This window comes from Myotis myotis, unplaced genomic scaffold, assembly GCF_014108235.1.
Source record: "Myotis myotis isolate mMyoMyo1 unplaced genomic scaffold, mMyoMyo1.p scaffold_m19_p_11, whole genome shotgun sequence".
NCBI lineage: Eukaryota > Metazoa > Chordata > Mammalia > Chiroptera > Vespertilionidae > Myotis > Myotis myotis.
In genome coordinates, this window is record NW_023416315.1 from 24910249 (window position 1) to 24924349 (window position 14101).

The 14101-nt window shown below is 44.6% G+C and overlaps 1 protein-coding gene across 13 annotated transcripts in view; it reads left to right on the forward strand.

The window, feature by feature from the left end:
* Nucleotides 1-14101, forward strand: part of RAPGEF5 (Rap guanine nucleotide exchange factor 5) — a 196217-nt gene that overhangs the window by 162507 nt on the left and 19609 nt on the right. For 6 of the 13 annotated variants that reach the window (XR_004970859.1, XM_036327921.1, XM_036327927.1 and 3 more), the window contains 5 exons: nt 1283-1432; nt 5217-5314; nt 8138-8260; nt 9959-10137; nt 13885-13975. Coding sequence is in view for 9 of the 13 variants with exons in the window: in XM_036327921.1 (XP_036183814.1) it covers nt 1283-1432; nt 5217-5314; nt 8138-8260; nt 9959-10137; nt 13885-13975 (641 nt within the window). In the remaining 4 variants the exon portion in view is untranslated. The remainder of the gene's footprint in view (nt 1-1282; nt 1433-5216; nt 5315-8137; nt 8261-9958; nt 10138-13884; nt 13976-14101) is intronic. The other 7 variants (XR_004970861.1, XR_004970862.1, XR_004970860.1 and 4 more) reach the window with 4 other exon arrangements.

Sequence of the window (14101 nt, forward strand, 5' to 3'; positions counted from 1 at the left end):
AAAAAATGTTGTATAATAGGAGAGAAAAATGTCTCAGTATATCATTGTCCTCCTGTCTTTTCTAAAGAAGAGGAAACGGTGGGAAGAGTGTAATGTTGCCTGGAAACACAGCCTTTGGGCGTTATCGTTTCCTTGATCATGTAATAGTGTCCCAGGGACACTACTGTTCAAAGTAGCTGAGAAAATAAGCAAGTAATGTGTCAGTTATCTCGATTGCTATTAAAACAGTTTCTGCTACCAAATCATAAAGAAGCATTTCTCCAGGACCCGTTCACCCAGCTGGTGATAATGTCCTAGTAATAATTATTAGCACTGCAGACAATAAAAAGGAAATTAAAATGGCTAGAAATGTGACCACTAGTTGGAAACTAAACTCACCACCACTGAACAGCATGGATGGGCCTGGAAATTATTGTGCTAAGTGAAATAAGCACGTCAGACAAAGACAAATACCATATGATCTCACTTATATGTGGAATCTAATAAACAAAATAAACTGACAAACAAAATAGAAACAGTGGCATGGATACATGGAACAGACAGATAGATGTCAGAGGAGAGGGGGAGGGGAGGACCAGATGAAAGAAAGTGAAGGAATTCGCCAAAGAGCATGTATGCATAACCCGTAGACACAGATCACAGCGTGGTGATGGCCAGAGGGGAGAGAGGGCGGAGGCTGGGTGGGGGGTGGGGGGTGGAGGTGGGCTACGGGAGCGGGGAAATATGGAGTCATCTGTAATAATGTCAGCAATAAAGATAAAGTTAAAAAAATTAAGAATTAAAAAAAGGCTGTATACAAAAACCATGGCAAATGGCAAATTTGTAGATAAGCTTAAGAGAATTCTTATAACAAAATGTGGCGGTCTTGATTGGGTCACTGTGACTGTCCAGAAATGGAGGGTAAAGTAAAAATGTATGCTAGACATTTCAGTAGACTGATTTGGGTGATCAGTAACCCTCACAAGTACAGGTTCCGCAGACTCCCCTGTGCTGGGTCGACCAGCTCCACCGTGAGCACGCACCTGGGTCTCTCATGACCATGTGGGAAGCCCGAGTCCTACCCAGACTCGCTCAGTAGCACATAAAGTCTGTTTCCCGTGTGTGTGCAAGCACACATCTGTGTGCATATGCCCTCCGGCGCCCACGTGCGTGCATCAGTAGGTATTCTAGCTGTGGGTGTTCCATACTAGTGAAACGAAGAGGGTGGGCACCTTGATTTAGAAAAGTCTGTGCCTCAGAGCCACGGCCCTCCGTGTACTGACTAGGTTTCTGTCCTGTGCAGTTTTTTGCCACGTGTACATCACGGAGCACTCGTATGTCAGCGTGAAGGCCAAGGTGTCCAGTACAGCCCAGGAGGTCCTGAGAGTCGTGGCGGAGAAGATCCAGCACGCGGAAGAGGACCTGGCCCTGGTGGCCGTCTCCTTCTCCGGGGGTGAGCGCCCTTCTTTCCCCAAACACTAACCTTTCGCTGGGTCTCCTCCGAGGGGAGGGAGTTCACATTCGTACAGAGTCAACGTGGTGCGGCGCGTTCCCCTCGGGTCCACAGCTGGACGGCCACAGGGACAATGAGATGCCGCCCACCAGAGGAGTTTCCATGACGACAGCCGGGTACCGTGGGATGCTGAGCATCCTCCCTGAGAGCTGCATAGAGAGGCATGCCCATGCTCGGAAATACATTAAAAAGCTTCTCATATTTTGTACTCTAGATAAGCCCTCTGTTTTCATATTTAAATTAACGTGGGAAATTGCTAAAGGATGAAATTACTTTAGGAAGGAAAAAGAAGCACAGCTAGGCATATTGCTGGCTGACGATTTAATACTTACAGACTCCCTATTGCAGGAAATAAAGCCTGCACCACAGGCCCGAAGCTCGCAGGCCGTGTTCCCGCAGGTGGACGTGGGGAGGGAGGCCTGCTTATAGCTTTGTCTCCTCTCGGGCCTCATTGATCCTCAGAGGATGGTTTCTTGTCTGTTTGGAATACGATCACACAGATTACAAGCTGACACTATTGATCCCGGCGGCCTGAGCAGACCCTTTGCTTTCACCAGAGCCTGTGAGACTGCAGCATGCTGGCCTCCTTTTTGGCTTATGGTTTTATTGAATATCTCATTAACCCTGAGAAAAATACAAAGGAAGTGACTTAGCACTGAAAAATGGGAGGAGGTGAGCGGGTGGGTGGGGGAGGGGAGCAGATGACCGCATTGCTCTTCACCCTTTGTTAGCATCCTGGAGTCAGGAGGGGAATATCAGAATTTAACTTGGCATGAGAGCATTATGGGACAGAACACTGCTTCTCTTGCTTTGTTACTCGGAGCCAGGTAAAACCGTCCCACCTGCAGGCTAGTGGATTGCAACGCGGACAGATCCAGCCTCTCCTAGGGCCCTAGGTGTGCATCCCGTCAAAACGTTACCTAGAACAGTGGTTCTCAACCTTGGCTGCACATTAGAATCACCTGGGAATCTTTTTAAAATCCTGATTTCTGGGCCTCATCCTCCGGAAATTCTGTTACTAATGTTGTGGCCCCACCCCATAACAAAGAAACAGAATTTCCAGAGGATGAGGCCCAGAAATCAGGATTTTAAAAAGACTCCCAGGTGATTCTAATGTGCAGCCAAGGTTGAGAACCGCTGACCTAGAAAAACAAAGAGCAAAACTTTGAGAAACGGGATTACATGCATTTTAATCAGAGAGTGGTTGAATTTTTAATAAAATATTTCAGACATTCCAGATAGATGTGACAAATGATTGTTATATTTAATTTTAAGTGACCAAATTATTAAATGATCCTAAACAATATTAAGTTTCATCAAAACCAACGCTTGCCTCTCAAGACAGTAACACTACAAAAAGTAGTCCCGGGTCCCTGCTCAGAAGTGCTGGAGGAGAAAGGACCTGAGTGAACGGGGCCGGGGGGGGGGGGGGGGGGGGGTGCGGGGGGCAGAGAGTCATGTGGGACCCAACAGGGCCATGTGTGAACCTGGAAATTAATGAGCAGCTCTCTTACTACCCAGTTTCTATCTGATGGCCATGAAATACCATTTTTACACTCTATTAAATCAGATTCACCAGGGTGGGCAGTGGCGAATTAATATGCGTAGACTCATTGCTAATCATCACTAGAAATATCAGCTTCTCTCTGGAATTATCCCACCAGTTTGGAAATGTGCCATCAGTTTCCATCAATCAGCAGTTTTATCCATTAAGAACCTTTCTGCCTGCAGCTTAATATCCCCGAACAATCATATTTTTATGAAGAAGAAGAAGAAAAAAACAGGGCTTAATGTATTCCTTGTTCTAATTACACAATTTTCAATAAATAATGTTTCAAATGCTACTGCAAAGTAAAATGACAATGAGATTGACTGTAAAAAAAAAAGTTTAAAGATGTTGGCCTTTTGTAGGTTTCATGGCTTTTTCTAAAAAGACTGGTACTGTTATCCTTATAGCTTTCAGTAGGTTTTGTGCTATTTTGTACCGAGGGTAGGTATATGTATGTAGGTAATAACAACCTACCCAGATATTCAGAGCTTAAAATGTTTTCAGCTTTAATCTTTTATAGTATGGTGACAAACCTGAAAAGAAGGGGGATTTCTGAGCACCTGGAAAAATTACTGTCAGACGCCATGGTATTCGATCCCATAGCAAGTGCAGAATGGCTCTCATAAATTCAGATTGAAGGTACATCTGGGCACACAGAGGGTTGCAAGAAATTATAGCCAAACAAAGAGGGAGGAGATGGAAGAACCTCTGAGCCTAGCCGTGCGGGACCATTTACTACACACGTCAACAGCCCAGCGTGACAGTGCTATTGATCTTTATAATGTGGGGCTGTAAAGAATGTATTAGATTATCGTTCGTGTGCTCTGTATTAAGCAGAACTGTTCAAAACAAAATTTGGCATTTACGCTGATTAGGTTACCTAGAAAAAGAGGTGGAATGTCGCCTTTCCCAGCCAGGCTGGGTATCGAAAGGGCTGCTTTTGGGGTGGGTGTGGGGGTGGGGGGGGGCTGATTGCATTACAGTGGAATAAACTCAAGTATTCCTGTGGTCAATCCCCACCTGCGTCTTGTTAGGAGGAGTACATTTCTCTATTGTACAGGAGCGCTCCAGCAATGGCAGAGAAATGGTCAGAGGACAGGGACAATTTGCAAGAAGGAAAATAAAATGGAAGAAGATTATATGAAAAATTCCAGCTTCACTGGCAGTCAAGAAATACACAATAAACCGCAAATCTGCTTTTGGTTTCAGAAAAAAAAAAAAAGCCAACTTACCAAAAGTAATGATCAGTGTTGGTCAGTGTATTAGAAAACAATTTGGCAGTTTGCACCAAAAACTTCAAAAATATTCATTCCCTTTGACCCAGTAATCCCACTACTGGGAACCTATCTTGAGAAAATCATCATAAGCAGCCAAAGATTTATGCATGAGGATGTTGACTTCAGCAGTATACATTATGGCTGCGGTAATAATAGATCCCGTTTATCAAGCCCCTGCTACATCCCAGGCCCTGTGCTAGGATTTAGCATACATCTTGCCATCTAATTTATATGACCAAAAAAATTAGAAAACCTGAAATGTTCAACAAAAGCAGGAAAATTAAATGATAGTATAATAGGCTGTTACGGAACCAATTAAATATGACATGTAAATAATTTTGACAAATGGGTAAGTGCTTATAATAAAAATCAGAATATAAAACTACATAATCAAAAATAAATGTATTCATAATAAATATGTATGCATATGTATAAATAATTGCCACTATATATGTATGTATATGAATTCTCTCTCTCTCTCTCTCTCTCTCTCTCTCTCTCTCTCTCTCTCTCTCTCTCTCTCTCTCTCTCATAAAAATCAGAACAAAAGTATGCCTAAATGTTAACCAATATTCCCATCATATGGTTATCATAGAATGCTGGGGTTATGAGTAAATTGTACTTTCTCCCCTAAAATGTTCTGTGTTCCAAAGAGTGACTAAATATCGTAAGAGACTCACAAGAGGATTCCTTCATGGATAGTGAGCAGTGATGGCCCTGCCCCCACAGTATCATTGGTGTCATTATAGAGACTACGCAGAACTCAATTCCATCTACTTTGCATCCTATTTCCTTTGAAATATTTTTCTTTGGTGCGTTTCACTCTTCAGATACACCTTGTATGCCTACTGCTGTTTGTGTGTTTCTAAATTACTTTTTTTTTTTTTTTTAAATATAGGAAAGCGTGAACTTCATCCCAATGACCTGGCCATCTCCAAATCCCTGGAAGCATCTGGCCGGATATATGTCTACCGGAAAGACCTGGCTGACACTTTGGTGAGGACCTTTAGCCTTGCACTTGAAACACACGGACACAGATGTCAGACTGAAAGCATACTTGTGTCTGTTTCATAATGAATGCCAGAAAAATACATTGAATTGTTTCCTCTTCTAGCCAACAGTACACGTGTCGAGTAACATTGCCTTGGCAAATCAAAGACGCACAACTTGAGGAATTCTAAACCCTTCCTCAGTTAAATCCTCCTTCTCTCTGAGCCCCTGAAACAAGGGATTTGAGAGAAGTGACTTCTTTACCAATGGATCTTAATTCCACATCTTCTTTTCTGGTGGACATGTGGAGAGTAGCCCAAGAGATGCACCCTGAGAGGATTTAAGGGAGAAACTCCATCCTTGGTTTGCATCCATTTGATTCACCTGGAGTGCACCCCTTTTCTTGAAGAAGGGGTGTCAGCCTTCCCCATGCAAAATGGTCTCACAACAGTGGGACCTCAGAGGCCACTGAAGAGTGAGAGGTTAAGGAAATGTAGGAACCATACTGTAAGTTATTTCAGTTCAAATGTAAGAACATGGACACCTAAGTAGATGCTTGTTTCTAAAAACCTGTTTGGTTCTTTCTGTATGGGAGTGTTCATCGCCCATAAGAAGTCCGTTTTACCAGGTTGTGACTGTACCCTCTAGACTCCTGGTCTCCGGTCTGTGTCATGGAGTCACCCCTGGGCTGGGGCTGCCTAGCTGGCTCCTGGTGTACATATAATTGAAGAATGTATATGCCATGTAGGTAAATCAGACTGGCTTACAATAACACATGTTTTATGCTAAATTACCTACAGAATATCAAGCTACCATAATATTAGTCACTGTCATTTTGGATACTTATTACCAGACACGTAGGTGCTGAGTAATTTATAAACAATATCTCATTTGCCATCCCAGTAACCCTGTGGAGTGGGGAGAGGCTGAGTAGCTTACTCTAGCTTCCCACAATCAGGGAGGGGACAGTCCTAGGGTCGCTTCCATTTATATTCGGCTCTAACTTGGGCCCTTTCCAGTTCTGAGCATCCCACAGGTCACTCGTCCTGTGTCTGCACACAATGTAATTCCATCGGTGACACACGACACACTGATGCTGCACGGCATCTCTGAGTAAATAATGAGATTGAGTGGACTTTACCCCTCCCCATGAAGGAGCACAATCTACTGTGTGGCTTTTCTGGGCTCCTGGTGATGAAGGAAACCTGCATTCCCAGAGCTCTCATCTCCTCTGCCCAGGGCCAGCTGCAGAAGAGGAGAAGGCAGGGCCGAGTCGGGGTCCCAGTGGATGCTACAAAGTGCATTCGAAGATGAGCCAGACACCATCCTGCCCTTGAATGTTTCCCCCACCAACTCTGCACACCACCTAACATTTCCCCATTAGAATCATAGCTGTAGGTATTTTATCTCCAAAATAATTCAGTTGACAGGGGACATTGTAAAGGATGAATAGCACGTGAAACCACCAGTATCCACTATATTGTAGATAATATTCTTGGAAAGCAGGACTGGAGCCCTGGATGAATGGGATGGAGGAATACATAGAAAGCATTTCTCCGAGAGGGTGGTAGACAACCTTGAATAAACCGTAGGGCAGTACCAAGGGAAGGGGCATATTTAGGGAGAGAGTAGGAGGGGTTCAAGGCCATGTGAAAATATCCTTACGCCTCCAGCTCAGTGAGCAGAGGTTAGTGCTACTTCTCAACCCGTGGCTCTCCCTCCAAGTGTCTGCCGTGCAGCCTGGTTTCCGTCTGGTCCCATCAGACAATCCCTGAGAAGCCTTGGCTTGTCCCCACCTCAGCGCCTCCATATCTGCATGTGCGTCCAGGCCATCCGCCCGGGCTGAGCTCCCCTCTGCCTCCCACTCTGGGGACATGGGGACAGTTTGTACCTTGACCTGCTCTGAGCAGAATCAAGTCTGTGGAAAAGCTCTGTGAAGGTCCTTTGCCATTCCTTTTTTTAATTAGAAAATTACTATTCATATATGTAAAAATTCTAAAATGCAAATAGTTTATTTTGCAGTTTAGAAACAGAGGTTAATTCCTGGAATCGGAGCGATTGCCTCCATCCTGCGATGTCATGTAGTTTGCAAAGTCCCATTCTTTCTTTTCCGACTCAGTAACTATTTCATTAACTGCTCAAGTCCACCCTCCAATGGGAGTATTTCTATTTTAATTTAAAAATATCAAATATTTTGAAAAGAGGCCGAGTAATTTTTAATACATTTAACAGTGACAGTAGATTTAAAGTTGTGGTGACATTCAATAATTTCATGCCATATTTTAAGGAAGCACTGATACTTAAAATAATCCCCCACCACACGGTATAAATGAAGTCACTTTTATATTATTTCACATTTAAATTGTGTTCGCTTACCACGAGCGCTGTAACACAATGTGTGAATGTGTGTCTCACTAAGCACATTTCCTGTAGAAGCCGTGTCTGTCTTTATTGAAGTGTGCCGTGACATTTCTTCTGTTTGTTTTTATACTCACCCTGTTGGCATATTAATTCCTACCAGAAGCCCAAGTAGCTTCAGAGCTTTTGCTTTCATTATGCTGTCTGCCCGGCAGTGTTTTATAATCAGATTTGTGCGGCACGCATCGGGGAGGCAGGGGGCTGGCCAACTCATTGATCACGTTCTCCTCTTTGCAAGGCTGTTTCCTAAATTGGCTGTAACTCACTGAAGGTGAACAGACCGGGGGAAATATGAAGTGCCCTCAGACAAGATTGCTTTTCTGATCTGGGCTTCTAGTGCCTTTCCAGGGGCAGCCAGGGCAGTGTCGCACATCGAGGTCTCTGAGGGTCCTTTTGCTTCTGTTGGTTTAGAACCCATTGGCAGAAAATGAGGAGTCCCAGCAAAGGCCGTTGAGGATCTTGGGAATGAACACTTGGGATCTTGCTCTGGAATTAATGAATTTTGATTGGAGTCTCTTCAATTCCATTCACGAGGTAAGGAAGGAGAGAAAAGATCAAATAAATGCTGGTGCTCTTTTAACTCTGAATTCTTTTTTGAAGAATATTTGTGCATGTGACTAGGTGTTTAAAAGATCCATTATCTAGTGATAGCGTTATGCTAGAATATCATGGTCCAAAAAGATGTTTGATATTTGATCCAGTCCGAGGAAAATCAAAATACTTGGTCATGCCTTCTTTGCTCCTGGTACAGTCATATGTTTGTAGAATGTAATTTAAACATGTCATGGTTTTATATGTATGGATAGATATGTATATATGTATATTATGTGTGTGTGTGTGTGTGTATATATATATATATATATATAGAGAGAGAGAGAGAGAGAGAGAGAGAGAGAGCGCTCTAATGGGGCTGAAGAGCTATTTTGTATTTGTTGATACTGATATTTGAATTTTTCCCATGAAGTTTATAATAGTTATACAAGAAACATATGTATATTGTGTGTATATATGTGCACACACACTCATGCTTTTACATAAGAACATTCTATAAATTTAGACTATTCAGCAAGATGTCAAGTGCTTTCTTGAAAATTTTGAGGTATATTTCAAACTTTTACGTCCATCAACTTCTCCCTGGAGGACAGCTTATAACATTTATAAAGCAACAGGTTATGGGCAAAATGCCACTGACAATGAGTGAAGGAGTTGAGCCCGTGGAAAGCTCACAGGCACCAGAAGGCCAGCAGCGAGCAGCTCTGTGCAACCACTTGCTGCCCTTGCTTTGCCTTGTAGTGGCACCTTCACTATGAGGCAGCCTTTCCTCCTGCAGGAGGGACTCAGGCCCAGTGTGCTCCCTGAGTTTTGCTTTCAGTTGGGAATAACTTCTAAAGGTCCTCATATCTGCTCATTAAATTTTCAACGTGATGATCTGTATTTGAGCAAGTAGGGGAGTTATTCCCGCTCAATGACATGTGACTTTGGAAATGTTAATAGAACAGGATGCGTCCTGCATAGGCAGTGGGAGGATGTGAACGACTTCTGTAGATACACACACCTCCATTTAGAAATAAGAATCTTCTATTGCTTTGCATGGGAACAGTCCATATATATAGTAAATAGTAACTGGTCTTACTCAAATTTTTTTCATTTTGGACCTTGCTCTTTCTATTTAAGATTTGACACTGTCTTGGGTCCGTGGCTCTCAAAGCCGGGGCATCCAGACCAGCATCATCAGCGCTGCCTGGAAACTTGTTAGAAATGGACATTTTTGTCCCTACCACAGACCACCTGAATCAGAGTCTGGTTGGGGGAAGAGAGGTGATCCTGATTCACACTAACCCCTTTGAGAACCCTTGCCTAGACTCTACCTGTGAGCATCTAACGTGCATCTTAACAAGTACTATGATAGTATTTCATTTACACTAGAATTTGCCAACGTAACAAGTTTTGGATTTCATACAGCCAGTGATTTAAACATTGAATGTCTTAGATTTCCATGTAAAGGCACCATTCTTACATTCTAAAGAAATACATTTATATAAGAAGTCTAAGTGAACATTGTTTAATGAGGCATCCCTAAAACTAAAGGGAAGTCGTTTCAAATTGAATATATTGTCGCATAGTCCGATATGAGAATGGCTACCAGAAAGAGCTTTTAAAGAGGGACTGAATTTTGTATCAACCTGACTTTGTGCTGAAAATAAACACTGGCATGACTACCTTTTCTTTCAGCAAGAGCTGATCTATTTCACATTCAGCAGACAAGGAAGTGGGGAGCACACGGCGAACCTCAGCCTCCTGCTCCAGCGCTGCAATGAGGTCCAGCTCTGGGTGGCCACAGAGATTCTGCTCTGCAGCCAGCTGGGCAAGCGGGTGCAGCTGGTGAAGAAGTTCATCAAAATCGCCGCCCAGTGAGTTCCTCATAGGAAAACCTGCAATTCCGCTCCGCTCCGCTCCTCTCCTTGCCGAGTACTGTTTCCCTTGTGGTGACAGGAAGGGTGGATGTAAACGTTGGGTTAAGTGACTGAATGATTGGAAAGGTCTCTTCATGAATATTTATGACTCTGCATTTGAAGTATTTCTATTTTAAAGTAAATATCAAAATCACAGACTGAAGCCCTCTGCTCTGTGCTATGGAGCTAGTAAGCGGGCCGTGCACACATACCCATCCTGCTGCCAAATCGCCATGTGGCCGGGGAGCTACAGCAGCTCGGAAAATGGGGGAGGTGATGGGACGGGGTAACCGTCACTGAGAATCAGGTGCTTCCGAGAATTCTGCTCTCAGCCTCCTGATGCCCACAGTGTGAACCTTACGAACTCCTTAGCAGGCCCTACACTGGCTGGTCCCTCCTGGCCTCTGAGCCTCACCCCTTGCTGGGTGCACCCCATGCTGCAGCCACTCTGAATGGCTGTCTCTTTCCCAGGCACACCGTCCTCCAAGCATGGACATGTGTTGCGTCTGCTAAGAAGGGCCCTTTCCACCCCGCAGATTGCTGTCACTCTTTAAGATGTAGGGCAAGTTTTTCTTCCTTCTTGACGACATCACTGAGTTTCAAATGAAAGGTCAACTACTCCCTACCCAGACCCCTCTCCCGCCCCCTCCCCCCCCACACACACACACACTCATGCTTTGTTTGCTTTTTTAAAACGCCTTTATTATGTTTATTGAACTTACCTGTTTATATAGGGCTCCTTCCCTGGGCTATGAGAGGCTCCAGGGGACAGGGACCAGTTCTAAGCAGTCATTGTGCTGGGAGCCTGGAAGCAGACTCGGTGACTAGCAGGGACTCTGTAAATGTGGGTGGAATGACATTTTAGTAACTTTCTGGGAGCATCTCTGCATATACCAGATCAGTGCCCTGAGACGCTCCTGGGACAGCTTCCCAATGGAAGCGGGCAGCAGGAGCCGGAATCTTTCCCGTTCCTTCTCCCTCCCAGCCTTCCCACTTTACTTCTCCTTTGGCTTCCAGAATACTGTTTGTATCATTGTTCTGCATACATGTCAGACCAGCATTCAGGAAATACTTATTGATCGCTCAGTATAGGTGCGGGTCCACGCAGGAACCGTGGGGAAATCAGACCGAGCCGACACCCCATTCCTGCCTGCGGGGGTTTGCAGTCTGCGGGGGGCCGGGGCAGCGCTTTTATAACACAGGTAGCCAGCGTGCAGATTAGGACGGGGGAGTGTCACGGTGTGAGCTCACATTCTGGGGCTTTAAGGAGGGGAAGCTCACATACCAACAAGGTGGGAAGGAGGGTGTGAAAACATGTGAGGCTGCATTTGAATTCCACGTAGAAGTGGACAGCTGTCCGTTCACTGGGGGCAGAGCACACGTGGTTCCTGACCCAGTGGGACCCTCGCGGAGGGTGTTTGGAAGGAAGTTGTGGGAGATTCATCTGCAAAGGCCGATGGGACCAATCTGTAAAGGATTTTGAATTTCAGATGGAAGCGTTTGCACTGCCTGGAGGAGGCGGTAGGGGGTCACTGAAAATGTTTGTGCAGGAAGCGGGTGCTCGGAGTGTTTCCTCGGGAAGGCTGGCCTGAGAGTTGCGTGTAGATTGAACCGTAGGGAGAAGACCCCAGAGGCAGAGTGTTTCATTTATTGGCGAGAGATAGTGGGGCTGCCTGACTTGGTTGGTGTGCCTGGAAGGGAAGCACAGAAGCCTTAATCTTGGGCTGCTCTTATGTTAAATGTTCCTCTTTTTTTTTTTTTTTTTTTAAATTTGGCCAATACATTCCATAACAACCTGTGAAATACCTAAAGGTGAGGCTCTTTTGAATAAAAAAACACACGTTCTTATAAATGCCAGTTACTTGGAGAAATGGGAGATTAATGTTTCAAGGAGTAAAATGACGCCACACAGCTCTCTTCTCAGTGTAAGATTATATGGATCCTCAGGGAAATGAAATCTGTTCACATCTCCGTATGGCCCCATGATCTTGAATTATTTACGGTCCTGGTCTCTAACCCTAGCCCGTGGACTGGAATGGCAATAGAAACACGAAGTTAAATTCTTTATCATCACAGTGGTAGGGGTAGCCTAGGGAAAACAATAATTTCCGTGATCACGAAGTGTTTTCCCTGCCTCAGGCATCCTATTTGCATATTCATGTCTCCCTTCCTTCTCACCATCCCATCCCCCACCCCTGTGGGTAGAGTAGATTTTATTCCCTCTCACAGACAAAGGAGTTTTGCTAAACTGGCATGTTTAGTGTCAGCCAGTCTGTTCTTACCATGGAATGAATGAACCTCAGTCACAGAGGAGTCCAGACTGGAATGGTATCCAATATTTGTATTGCATTTATTCTTCTTCTAAAGAAATCGTGTCTGTTTTAATTCTTTTTTCCTTTTCACAGAGTCAGATGTTAGTTATAGGTGCCTTTTTATTTTAAGTCTGAGTGAAAAAGAGATCTGGGCCAAGAAAATTATTTATGGAGGGCTAAACGATAAAAAGATGAGAATTATATGTAAGATCCCACATAGATAAATGATACTGAATAACAAGAAGAAGAAGCCTTTTTATAATGAACTAGAGGGTGGGGTCCCTAGGCCTGGCCTACAGGGATCGGGCTGAAACCAGCTCTCTCTGACATCCCCTGAGGGGTCCCAGATTGTGAGAGGGCAGTTCTCAAGTGACGCACCCCAGAATTGGGCTCCCTCCTCTCTGGTTCCGGGTGCATCACCCAAGAACCGCAGCTGCCAAGTCACTGCAGATTGGCAGCTCCTGCGTTGAGTGTCTGCCCCCGGTGGTCAGTGCACATCATAGCTACGGGTTGGATGGTCTAATGGTCAGATAGTCACTTAGGCTTTTATATATATAGATAATAATAATCCATTTCCCCCAAAAGTCTGTTTCAACTCCAGTAAATGCCATCTGAATGGCTTGCTGCCTACCTGGTATTTGGGTGATGGGCAGAATGCCTCCATCTGCTGTTCCGGACGCCCTCATTCACAGCCGGCTGTGAATGTTGGTGGGATTTTGACCAATTAAGTCAAAGGCGAAGTTGACGTCATGCACAACAGATAACCTTGCAGAGTGAATGGAGCTCAGCATGGTCTCATTTTGCATGTTATCTCCTTCTCTCTCTAAATGAGACAGTATCCTCATAGTATGGGCCATATTTTACGTATATCCAGACTATAGTAGTAATTTTGTGGATAGCAAAGAAGGTATGTCTGAGTGTAATGGGTGGGGCCACTTAGACCTGTGAAGGGAGAGGGGCTTGTCTATCAAAAAATAGACAGCTTGCTGATGAAAGGGACGGAACTGGAGAGCTAGCATGATGAGGGTATAGTATATATAGAGGAAGACGAGTTTGAGAATTTTCAGTTGAAACTGTACATGCATCCAAAATAGATGGTTAAAAAGGAGGAAGTTTTTGAAGTGTCAGAAGGTATCAGAGCATAGATCTTCTCCTAAAGATAAGTAAGGATGGGCTGAAGCCTTTGAAATCAGTTCATTTCTATGAGAAACGTTGGCGGGGACACCACCCTCCCACTGGGGTGCTCACGGCGTGTGGGGGCTACAGAGCAGGGTCCAGCCCTGCCCTTGAGGTTGAGCTCTGGCCTCAGGGAGTATTTTCACTTGTGTCTTTTGCGATCACCTGGAGAAAGGATGTTGCCTCAAAGTGCCTTCTGCTTTCTTTTCTGCCGCAGCTGCAAAGCCCAGAGGAACCTGAATTCTTTCTTTGCTATTGTGATGGGTCTCAACACCGCTTCTGTCAGCCGGCTGTCGCAGACCTGGGAGGTGAGCCTTGGGGTCCTCACAGAGAGGGGAGTGGGAGGGACAGATAAAGCTGAATGGGAGACGGCCCGCAAAAAGCCTTTGTTTACAATGCGTAAATTGATTTAAAGGGTTTACATAAAAAATAAT